The sequence below is a fragment of the Geospiza fortis genome, unplaced genomic scaffold, assembly GCF_000277835.1.
Source record: "Geospiza fortis unplaced genomic scaffold, GeoFor_1.0 scaffold7, whole genome shotgun sequence".
Classification (NCBI taxonomy): Eukaryota; Metazoa; Chordata; class Aves; order Passeriformes; family Thraupidae; genus Geospiza; species Geospiza fortis.
Window position 1 is genome coordinate 1,773,818 of NW_005054344.1, and position 12,692 is coordinate 1,786,509.

The 12,692-nt window shown below is 35.2% G+C and overlaps 1 protein-coding gene across 1 annotated transcript in view; it reads right to left on the minus strand.

Moving 5' to 3' along the window:
- CNGB3 (cyclic nucleotide gated channel subunit beta 3) overlaps positions 1 to 12,692 on the minus strand; it is a 58,395-nt gene that overhangs the window by 20,573 nt on the left and 25,130 nt on the right. Inside the window, exons 5-10 of the mRNA XM_031058503.1 lie at positions 11,463 to 11,666; positions 10,269 to 10,481; positions 8,314 to 8,360; positions 6,193 to 6,279; positions 4,473 to 4,537; positions 897 to 1,019 (exon numbers count right to left, since the gene is read on the minus strand). Of these exons, the coding sequence (XP_030914363.1) occupies positions 897 to 1,019; positions 4,473 to 4,537; positions 6,193 to 6,279; positions 8,314 to 8,360; positions 10,269 to 10,481; positions 11,463 to 11,666 (739 nt within the window). The remainder of the gene's footprint in view (positions 1 to 896; positions 1,020 to 4,472; positions 4,538 to 6,192; positions 6,280 to 8,313; positions 8,361 to 10,268; positions 10,482 to 11,462; positions 11,667 to 12,692) is intronic.

Here is a 12,692-nt window from a genome sequence, read left to right on the forward strand (position 1 = left end):
GATGTACACAAAGTGTGTTTTGCTCTTCAAGGTAGTGACTTGACACCAAACTTGTGAAGTCTAACAAAACTACAAACAAGAGGAGCACATGTCCAAGAGAAGGGTGAAAAGCTGTTTAGAAGGCAGTTTATGACAGCATTAAGATACTATATGTGGTTTTGCAAGGAATGTAATCAAAGAACAAATTGAGCTTCTGTGGCTTTATATTATAGCCTTTGAAAGAAACAAATGTTCATACAACTGAACCTAATATATATCTTTGCAAAACTACCCACAGAAAATATTTTGATTTTACTTTTTTCTCTTACATCTTCTCCATCATCCTGATAAATGGTCCTTACTTTGCACCCAACCAGTGCTGTCACAAGGAGTTTGTGGAAAATTGGGCCAAAATCATTGTTTCCTCTGAAGACGCTCTGCCATATGTTTAAGCATGACCTTCTCAAAAGATCAGAGAGAGCTGGTGGAATTTTTTCAGACCAATCACCATGGTGTAGAGGGACTAAAATGTTGCACTTTAATGACACAATGCTGTGTGGCAGCAAAAAAACTCCCTAACTCTCCCTGTGTTTCTTTTGAGGAATTGCTATACAATCCTTCTAACAGTTCCAATGTGCATATGCAATCAGTAAGTTTAATTTATGACCCTTGTTGCTTTCTAAATGTTTAATTAAATCAGTACAGCACTGACTCATAAACCTATAAAAGCTGAAAGTGGTGAACTGATTATTCACTGCACCTGCCCTCCAAATAGTATTGAAAGCTGCTTATCAGCAGTCACGATACTGAAAATTTGCTATCCAAGCACTTAAAAAGTAAGCAGTGGCATGGGAGAAGGATGGGGAGGCAGGAATGAGCAAAATAAAAAAAATCTCTTGCAAAAGAAAAGGACTTACATGTTTCCTTCGCCATCATACACCCATCTAGTGCTGCCAATTCCTTCATAGTCTGAAGCCCAATAATACAGGCATGCATTAATGTGCAAGATAAACAGCAAGTATCCAGTTGTTCGAATGACCCTATAAAAGTAAACAGATTCCTGTAAAACAACATAAATTTTTTCTTTTTTTTTTTTTTTAATATAGAACCCATTACTTTTTGGATTAACAAGGTTAATGTTAAGCCTATGCTAAGTAGTTCCCCACCTGTATTGAGTCTATGAAAAAATAGCTGGCAGTTACCCATCTCTCACATCTGTCCCAGGTCAAATAAATATCTTCCCTAGAATATTTGACATGGGGTAATTTTTAAATTATGGCTCCCTGAGTAGTTTATAGTCCACTTCTTTAAATGGCTATGAATAATTCCAGAAATTTGAAGCTATACTAATGAGGGTGCAGGGTAAAAAATAATGTGTTTCCCAAACTCTATCCAAGATAGGCTCTGAATTTGTGAACCAAAGCCAAGAAATGTCTGAGGTCAGAAAACGAGCTGCTTTACAAGACCTGTAGTATAAAACCTGCAGTAGATCCTCTAAACAGTATGATTTAGTTGCTACAGCAGGAGTTATATCATTCTTAATCCTAGTTCTTATGCTTGTGGCCAGTGCTTTGAAGAATACCAATGATTAAGCACCAAGCAGCTTTCTGTTTAATACAATAATGCTCTCATTGTATAACCTCTGTTCAGAGCATTGGGATCAAAAGAAACGTCTCCTGGATTTAGCTATTGAAATATTCATACAAGTAGGGGATAAATAAGCAGGAAAAGGGCAGGACTTGCCTAAACACAGACTGGTAGTTAATGAGTTTATCTGCTACAGCTAGAATTCAATGCATTATACAGTACAGAATAACTGATTAGGTGCTTTTATGAGAATTTAATAAGATCTAACTAAGTTGGATCTATAAACAAAGGTAATGGGAGCTAATATCTCTGTGGTTACTTCATGAAGCACTCCTTTGCTGCTTCTTCAGGTAACTTTTTATGCCCTCCTTGGCCTTTCCCTGCCATTAGATAATCTACCTAATTATGTTGTTCTTCTTTATGATGCTCACAAATGAATGCTATTTCTCTGTTTAAAAGTTGGTGTGCTTCCAGGACAGCTCTGTTTAGGATTGCAAGTTACAGAGAACAGCGGAGAGCTGTTGTGATCTTGTAATGTTGCAATATTGTCCATGCTAGGTCTTCTGTTTGAGTTTGAATCCATGAAAGCAGACTCCTGAGGTCTGAGTGAAGATTCCAGAAACCTCTGCTGTGTTATATTTCTCCAGACATATGTTGAATATATCACAATGAGAAGATGTAAGTAACTCATGCTAGCTCTATTTCTACAAACTCAAACGAATTAGTTTAAGGAAGGAATCCCCCTTGGTGCAGAAGCTTAATTTGATATTATCTAGTTAATTGGTGCCTTATTGCTCAAAGTGTGGTTATACCAATCTCAGACAAAAGCTTGATTGCCACATTAAAATTAAATGCAGTAGTTTGCACAAAAAGACTGGGGTTTTAAAGATTTTTTAGCTCCTGTTTGTACTCTTCTGTAAAACTACCTCTGTCTTCCATTTGTCAATGAGCAAATCGTGAGTCGGTGTTTTCTGAAGTATGAATCAGAAAATAGATTCACTTTGAAATATTTAGATTCTGTAGTTTACATTCTGCAAGTGATTTAATACTGAAAATCTGAGTGGGCCTTTGGCTAGGAAGCAAAGACACAAGCAGCAAACACAGTTGTGGTTCTTAACCAATATCATGCTAAAAAAACTCTCTGACAGGGCAGAGTAGCTGGCTCTGCTACTACATACATTTTACAGGACCAGTGAGATCTTGCTGTGTGTGTCTTAGCCTTTCAAAATGAGCACCTTTCCTGTTTTCAACATGTAAATAAATATCGCATCCTTCAAAGCTGGTCTAGCTTGAGAATATACACATCCCCTTTACAACTTTGAATCTTCATCTCCCATTCCATATTTTCGTAATAGTGTGAAACTCTGTGCCTTGAAAAACTTTATTTGAGTGAAAATGAGTTTTAAATTTGTTCCCATTTCTTTGAAATCCATGTACTTACAACAGTATTGTTATATAAAAACTAATCACTTGATTCAGAATTGTCTATATTATTATATATTATCTATATTATATATACTGTATCTCTCAATACTCGCTGCAAATGTTATAGGAAATACGGAAAAAATATTGAATTATGACTCCAAAAAGCAAAGAATATAATATGGAAAATAATTAATTTAAAACAAATTAATTTTAAAGCTTATCAATATTAGAACAACTTAAACACCATAAGCAGATGAAGGCCCATTTAAAAAAAAAATGAAATTAGAAACTGAAGAGGGCAGAGATTCAGGAACTGACAAGAAATTTCTTCATCTTGTGGTAATTCAGTCCTCTCTTGAACAAAAATAATTTTTAAAAAATCAAAAACCAAACCAAACCAAAGAAAACCTGAATCAAACCACAACAGAATCTTCCACAAGCAAAAAGAGAGGTAAATTTTTGTGAAGGTCAGCATATCAAAACTATTCTAGTAGAACTTTCAAACTTTTAAGTTTTTTTTTATTTCATAGGTACATGAAAAAATGAAAGAGCAGATATTTGAACCTCCTTTTGAACTTTAGCTTGTTCTTAAATCTCATAAAATATCTCATTGGAATGTATTAGTATCAAGTGTGCCGTTAAAGTGCAATAATCTCTGAAATGAAATAAAATGGTAACCAACATATTTCTACAGCACCAGCAGACAGGAACAATACATGCCCCAAAATTGGGATAGGGAAAAGGATTTGTTGGTGTAGGAATTATGCAAGATAAACCAGTGCTGATGACATTGACAGTAATGATAATGAAGCAGATGGGTTCCTTGGACCTTAGCAGCATCACTAGCAGCTGAGGGGCCTGTGAATCTTTCCATAGCTATGTCCCTGGACTACTTGAGTTGGATCCAAAATTCTTTCTGTCAATGCAGAAGGTGAGAACACAGTTCAGCAGACTACAGTTACAATCACTATTTGTGAACTGCGCTGAATTGATCCTCATTCCAGCTGCAGTCAGTGCAGTGGGGGATCAAGTTTCTGTACATGCCAGGTTCACGGGGAGAGCATGTTTGAAGAAAAATGTTGACACAGGCCCAGGCTCATAACTCCTATTAAGTACAAATAAACAGCTTCTGGGGATTTGGAATCACTATTAGCAACCTAAAGAAAGTGTTCTTTAGCTCTTTCAGTAAAGAAACTTTCTGAAACTTCTGATCAATTAAATTTTGGCAGAAGCCTCAGTTTGGTGAAAATTTTGCCAGAACCAGGCCAGCTGAACTGAGCTAGATTTCATACATACCTGAGGCCTTATATATATAAAATTTTAATGACTACCATAAAGGCAGATATTTAAAAAAAACCTTTAAATGGAACATTTAAGGATGTATCATGTTTCACCCAATGCTTAACTGACAACTCATGAAATCATTTGAAATGCATTCTGTGCCAAGCTTTGCATGCTACTTGAGTTTTATCAGCACATACCTGTAGATGTATGCTTTTTCCATAATAGCTTCCAAACGATCATTAAACTCAAAGAATGTGTTATGCTGAATGGAAAACAAATGAAAGTAATCTAATCATTATTTTTCAGTACACATTTTTTTAAGTAATAGTACTGGCATTAATTCACATACACATTTTGAAAATGGATTTTTCAGCAATCAAACTTTGTATAAATATTGGTTCTGGCCAGGACAGGGTTAATTTTTGCAGTAGCTGGGAGAGGCATGGATAACATTCATGTTATTCTATACAATCTCAGGTCATTGCTGGGAGTGGGATAAAGGGACTGTTTCTTCTAGGGAAGAAAGGTGTTCCTTTCTGTCGAGAAAATCTAGCAGAGGGAGCTGTCTGGTTTTGTTTATTCTTGGGGAGTTTTTCCATGAGAATCACTTCTTTTCTTACACCCTCTGTCATTATCAATGTTGTTGTTAGTGTTCATTTTCTTGTCTCATTGCTGTTTCCAGTAAATTGTTATCTCAACCTGTGATCATTGCCTTTTGTGCCTCCAGTTGAAGGTGGAGAGGGACCAGGCATGAAGTTTTAGCGGGAGTACTAAATTGGAGAACACTATTCCTAAACCATGACAAACATTTAACAAAAATATGAGCTGAAAAACAAAGATAAATTTGAGCCAAGTGTTTTTCTGGGTGTTGAGTGATTACAGAAATAACCTTGCTGTTTGGGTCAGAGTACTTCAGGTGAACAACTTCTACTTTCTCATACGTATATAATTGCTTAGGCAACATGATCACAGTGAATTACATACATTTTTTCTCTTCCTGAAATTCCAGTAACTTTCCTGTAAGTGATCATATGTATCAACAGCCACATACTAGAGGATACTCTGCATCAATGACAGGTGTATCAAATTCTTCCTGTTTAGTATTTGCAGTTGATCATTCAGAGATCAATCACCGTTGATCAATCAGTGATCGCATGTAGCTTTTTCCTTTGTTTTTGTTCAGTACACAGCTGGTTGCCTAATACAAGGTACTATTTAAGTTTTCATTCTTTCATATTATTTTGGTTCTGATTTAAGGAATTTTTGAAGTTTTATTGAATACCAAAATGAAGAACACCTTTGTTTTATTGTCAGAGTTCTGTATTCCCCCAGCTTTAAATGAAAGCCAATTCTTTGTCAACATGTTGCCTGTGTGCAGAGAAATGCATTTAGCCACACAGTGGCCCATGTTCCAATCCCTTCTCAGACCTTTCATTACACAACTCCAAGGTTTTTGGAGTCGATAACAAAAGTAGGTTTGTGCTTGATAGCTTTCTGTGTATAGTTTTTGTCCTCAAAATTACCTCCTATGTTTTTCAACACCTGACATAAGCAACACAAGGGAACTAATGCCAACTACATTGGCATTAGTTAGTGATTTTTTTTTTGATCTCTGAAAACTAAACAGGTAATTTGAGATTAATCTAATTTAAAAAATGTGAAAAATAGCTTTAATCAAAAAAAAAAATTTTAATATTAGGAAATAATAAGGTCAGAAGAAAAATAAGAAAATAAGGACTTAATTTGGCTAGAATATGACCCGTATTTTTTGTTTCTTTATTAAGTTATGTTGTACCTTAGCCTGAAGATATTTTACAGTTTCTAAATTTCATATTCCTAAATATTATAAAAAAATTTCTGTTGCATTGCAAAAACATCTAGGCATGGTTAGCAATCCATCACTAACACAGATCTTACCTTTAGCATCCTGTTTGCTCGAAGTGCTGGATTAAATCCAAAGAAGAAGTATAAAATGTCAAATGGAAACACTGATATCACATCAAGCTGTTAAAGAGCAGAGAGGTCAATTTAAATTTCATAGTAATCATAATGTACTTATTTGCTGTCAAAAGCCTGCTTAGACTGAATCATGACTGTGATGATATTTGAAGAGTCAGCATGCTAAGCATGTAACTTCCTAGGTACTGGCAGGTAAGATTATCTCCTTGAAAACACCAACAGCTTGGCTCTGCCCTACTTTTGAGTCCCCTGTGCCTGAGATTTTAATCTGTTTCATGTGGATTATTAACAGTATGTCATATGTTTGATTATTAATACATTCTGTTTTTTTCAGTTGTAGTTCTGATCAGACTAAAATGTTTGGCATGGAGCTGATGAGTGCAGGTGGGGAGACCACTATACAAGCACTTCTTAAAAGTCCTTTAAAACACTTCTTAAAAGCACTTCTTAAAGGTCCTTCTTGAAAGCTTTTAAAACAAGGCTGCCTAAAGCAATTTGAGGGAGCACAATGAGCTAGATTTCTTGCTTGCAACCTGCAGAAGGCATGTGTTCCAAACAACAGATTTGTATTCATCATAGGATAATAAATTTGGCTGGGTTGTTTTTTTTTGTTTGTTTGTTTGTTTAGTTATTGTTGTTGTTGTTGGGGGTTTTTTTTGTTTGGTTTTTTTTTTTTGGTTGGTTGGTTGGTTTGTGGTTCTTTTTCTTCTATCAAATTTTTATGCTGCTTCTTCCCATACCACTAAGGTTTTCAACATCTCCCGGCAATCCATCAACAATGCGATTACTCTTTTTATGTGTATCTTTATTCTTTTCTAAGATAGAGAAGGAAAGCCGTGGCAAATTTATCTTTTCCTTTTTAAAGATCTTGGGATACCTTGCTTTGTTGCTGTTATTGCTTGGAAGTAAGAGAGGGATGTGGAACTCTGGGCTTCATCTTGCTGAATCAGAAATGCCTTTGCTCTGAGGGGTGTAAATTGTGTTGGCAGCAGCCAGCCTGCAGCTCTGACCTTTTATTCCATGCAGGTAAGAAGCAATTAATATCTGAACAGTGTGCAAAGCAAACCAAAAAACTGATTAAGAGAAACAGCCTCTTATGGTCTCTCTTTCTTTCCCTCTCTCAGACATATGTCTAAGAGGAGGGAAAATTTAGTCAAAAGTGCATTAATATCAGTAACTGCTAATTAGTACTTAATCATATGACAAATTCCCACGTTATATCTATATCTTGCGTGTCATGAGAAAACTCGCATTAGTTTTTTCAGAAATCAAGAGCCCTAAACATACCTCAAGTGTGAACTTAAAATAGACCCCTACAAATCCACTTTGACTGTATGGTGTGTATCCTGCACTCTTGGATAGCTTAATATCAAGTATTTAAGTAATGATACCACAGTCACTGGGAATAAGAATAACTCTGAACAATGCAGGTGCAAAAATAGAGAAGAGGAGAGAGCAATGACTGAGATGTATGCTCATAGTAGCAGAGCTGTAAGTTCATCAGGAATTCAGTGAACTACCTATCTTCCACTGACAAATGACTCCAACATTTAGGAGAAACATTAAGAATTTTCCTAAATCAAAGGTATCTCTGCTTTTATAAAGTGCCATGAGCATAAAAAAATCTTAGTTTGAATTTTTGACTCCTGTGAGTGATGAAATGTTCATTACAATGAGGTACTTCAAAAGAGTTTACAGAAGAGTGATCATCTCTCTTCAGGAGTTTTAGTTTTTTTAAACAAATCTCTGGCAAATGGTGCTATTGTCTTTAGTGTGTGCTGGGATGAACTCTCAAAAACTAATCAAATGCTATTTTATTAATTTATTACAATTCCAAAATAATATTTAAAATTGCATTTATAAATATTCTCTCTTCCAGTTAAACACTGTTTATGAGGATGTCAGTCTGCAGCTGGTGAGACATTGTTTCATGATACGTCATTACACTATATGCCATTGAACCAATGTTTTCTGGTGATATTCTTAAACCAACAGTGAAGTGATTTTCATTGAATGAAAAAAAAATCCTGTGAACAACCAGAAGTTCATATTGGCACCTGTAACACAGGTTCTACTCACCCGAAACTTCACAGAGCTGCGGTAGAATTTCTCTGTTTCTGCTCTGTCTGACTACAGTGATAATGAAAGGAGAAAGAGGCACAGTCAAGATCAAAATGTCAAGGATGAGCCTCTGCTACTCCACAGCACAGTAGTGGTGATGACAGTTAAATTAATGATGGTCTAAAAGTATGAATAAAGAAATATCTGTATGCATTTCTGAGAAGTAGTACTGTTATTAGTACAGCTTACATTAGATCAGATTTTGTTAGTTTCACTTGAAAAAATGAAAGTTGGGGTTTGTCTGATTTTTTCCAATCTGGGTGTTGGTCTAGAAAAGTACATTACATTTTTTCCACAAAACTTCCCTCTCAAGACATCTGTATGACTTCATGTTCAACCCAACCCCCTTCAATTTCATGGCAAAAAATGCATTTATCTGCGGTGATTCCAAGAAAAAACTCAAAGAGTGTTTCAAATGGTGCTGTACAAAATTAGCTCCTTGAAAGCTAACATTAACATGCTAGCATTACTAGCATTACAATAATCAACACTGCATTCATTAGTAATGATTAGCTTTTTATTTTTAAATTGTTCTTCACAGGAACTGATGCTAATATAATAAGAAAGGATAATCACAAGTATAAAAGAAATTTATCTATTATTGTATTTTCTGTATTTATATCAGGGAAACTTTAAAAATAGCTTTAAGATCTTAATATTTCCATTCCAACTTTCACTATTATCGGAAACTCTAAAAATAGCTTTAAGATCTTAATCATATTTCCATTCCAACTTTCACTATTATCACTTTAAACATTAAACTAAGTGCAAGAGATCAGGCAGGAGATGGTTTCTGTGCATTAAAATCTGTGAATTGTAGAAACAACTTCAAGGGAAATACAAACTGAGCTTCATAGTTTAGAGTTTTAACTTTGTTCATAAAATTGAGTTTTGTGTTAGGCAAATCTAGTTACTGAATGTCTTAGTGTGGAAAAATACATTCCACTGCACTGCATTTAATACTTATTGAAATGATATTTGCACAGCTTGGTCTGTAAAGGTATCAGTAATATTGTATATGTACAATGTATAATTTTTTTTGTAAAAGCACGGAGGTAAAGCTAGTTCCAAATTAGGTTTGAGGATATATAATTTTGAATTTTCTGTCTGTTTGGCCCAGTAAAGTCAGGTTGAAGTAATCAAAATCTTTTTTTTTTCTGAATTAGGTATCTTTTTTCTATAAGATGTCAGAGAATCAAAATCAGGGAAGAATAAAGAAAAGTTAACATTCTAGATACCCTTTGGTAGATTAAAGGCAAACTTTCAGATACTTGTTTAAAATTTTGTTTTACATTTCTCTATAAAAAGATAACACAAAAATTGTAGCGAGAATCAAAATTGAACATACTTATTTCTCCAAAAGAGATTATCTCAAATAAGTTATTTTCAAAGTATCCGAAAATTACAGAGGTTTGTTCTGATTTTGGAAAAAATTAAAACCACCATGTCAATATCTGTCACAAAGCATGCATATCCTGTCCAACCCTAGCAGAATATGCCCTGTCTTCAGCTGTGATTCTGGTACAAGGCAAATAGGTGAAAGTTTCACAAAAACATACAAACAGATATATACATATATATATGCGCATGAGTACATATGACCACTGATTCAAGTGGGGAATCTGTTTAGAGCTGTATGCCTGTTTCAGCTGTTCTCATCTCTTACTTTCAAATCTGAAATCTTGAGTTTTTTTAAATTTTTAAGAATTCAGGTAATGGATATGTTTCTTCCCACATAGGATAATGGAACGCCAGTCTAGAATGGAAGGTCAGTGATGAAAAATACATGTACCCTTTGGCAGATAAAAAAAGTTACATAGATTTGGCATAGTGATAAAAAAGAAGTGTCAGCTTGGATGAATTTCTATACTCTAACACACAACTACTGCTCATGGAAGTCCCACTTCTAATACTTACTATTATATCTCCCCCTTTGATGAATCTCACTCGGGGCTGGAAAATGATCAAGTCGCACAGGTAGCAGATGTCACAGATGACATCAATGGCAAACCAGTATATGGTGTTGCTGGGGGTTTGGTACGGGAACACGTAGCGCAGGGGAATGAACCAGCAGTTCCAGTTGTAGGCAATTGTCACAAGCATCAGCCACGCCACGTAACGGCGGTCTGAAAGGAAGAACATTGAACAGAGAGCTGTGAACTTGGAGCCTGTTACCATTTTTTAGACACGTTCATTGTGCTGCAGCTTCTGGGAATGCTTCAGCCCGGACAAACCTACCGTTCTCCCTTTTGCAACTGGAATGCTGCTGAAGTGATACAGCTTGGAAAGAGGAGTCACACAAGCAATTTTCAAAAAAGAGAGCATATTCAGTGCACCTGAAGAAACTTATATGATCAAATATAATTATTGCATATAAGATATTGCATCTTGCTCATGTATATTACAACTGACAAAATAATTATTTGGCTGTCACGGACATATTTTATGAAAAATCCTTTTGCTGGGATATTTTCTCCTGAGAAGCTGAGGCCTCAGAAAAGAAATGTAAACAATAATTATCTACTGCTGTGGAATGCAACTGCTGCATCTTTGATTGGTCTCATGTGGTTCTTTTAATTAATGGCCAATCACAGTCTAGCTGTCTCAGACTCTCTGGTCAGTCACAAGATTTTATTATCATTCTTTTCTATTCCTTTTCAGCCTTCTGATGAAATCCTTTCTTCTATTCTTTTAGTATAGTTTTAATATATCATTTTCTTTTAATATAATATATATCACAAAATAATAGATCAGCCTTCTGAAACATGGAGTCAAGATTCTCATCTCTTCCCATGTTGGGGTTGCCTGCAAATTCCACGTTTGGCCCTAATGAATGGTACAAATTCCAGATCAAGAAACAAAAGACTTGGGTTCTAATTCTTGTCAGTTTGAATTACACTTTTTTGCATACTGTCTTTAAAACTGATGTCACTTTTCCCTGTTTGGAATAATGTTGTTTACGACAGGACCTCTGTGTTCCTGGGAGTTGCAAACTGGAATGTGTCTCTTACAGCACCTCACAAGTGTGAGCCTGTGTAAGCCACCATGTAATACCAGGTCACTTCTATATGACTTTACCCCATTCTATTACACAGCTTTAAATTTACCTGTGTATGAGTCAATGGTATCTGGTAGCTTCATATACTCCATGTATTTTTTCAGTGGAGGTTTTTTGAATTTACAGCACAGCATATCACAGTAATGATCCTCCTCTGGCTTTGCTTCTGCCTCCTCTTTCTTTTCTTCTTTTTTTTCATCTTTTTTTTCATCTTTTTTTTCATCCTTTCCTGGGGGTGGAGGCTTCTTTGGTGCTAGACACATAGATTACCAAAAACATAGGCATTTTAATAATGGCTCAATTAATTCACCCTGTTTTAACGTGAAGATAAGCTTCATCATGTTAAAATATCTTCTAAAAACACTGGGCAGTGACTAAATTCATTATATTAAATACATAGAAAACCACTTGAAGAATAAAATCACCACTGGTATAAACATGTACATCCGCTATCCTGAACTTAGGTTACAGAGTGTATATAGATATATACAATATCTATATTGCTGAATTTCCCTGGACATTGCTTACAACTTACACATTTTATAAAACTGACAAGAAAATTGTTAATTCATAATTTAGCATTCATTAACACAACTGGGAATTTCTCTTTATGTGACTGTTGCAAAGAATGAATGCAGTGAGGGTGGAGATAAGAAAAGACAGCTGTGTCATGAGCTGATCTCTCCCCTCTCCTGAGACCTGATATGCAAGATGCAGCAGGTGAAACTAGTGGGAAGCCTATGGTTTTTTTACATTTCTACGCTTATAAAAGTCTTGAAGCACTCCTTTGAACCCAGTTCTTCCATCTTTGAGCTGGATAATCTTGTTTGCATATGTGTCCTATTAATTCTGATGGCTTTACCTCTGACTAGGATACACAGTCTTAGCAGTAAAATGACAAACTGGATCTATAATAGGTTAGGAAATAAAGGTCATAAGTTCTACAAAGAGAACAAAATATGTAGATCAGCAAATATACAATTTAGAAAAAAAAAATCCTTTATCAGTTGATATAGTTTATTATTCTTCAGGGACCATTTTTACAGCTTTTTAAAAATCACTTACACAATGAACAGCTACTAAAAAGTGCCAGAACATAAACCCACCACACTCATTTCTTTGTGGAAAGGAAAATGAAAGTCAAACTTTCCTTTGAAGAGGAGAAAACTTGATTTATATTTCATATTTTGTCAAAAGTCAATGACTGATTAATATCAGTGGAGTTTGCTCTATTTAAATCATGGACTTAAAGACTTCAGTGTGTCCAGATTTCTATCAA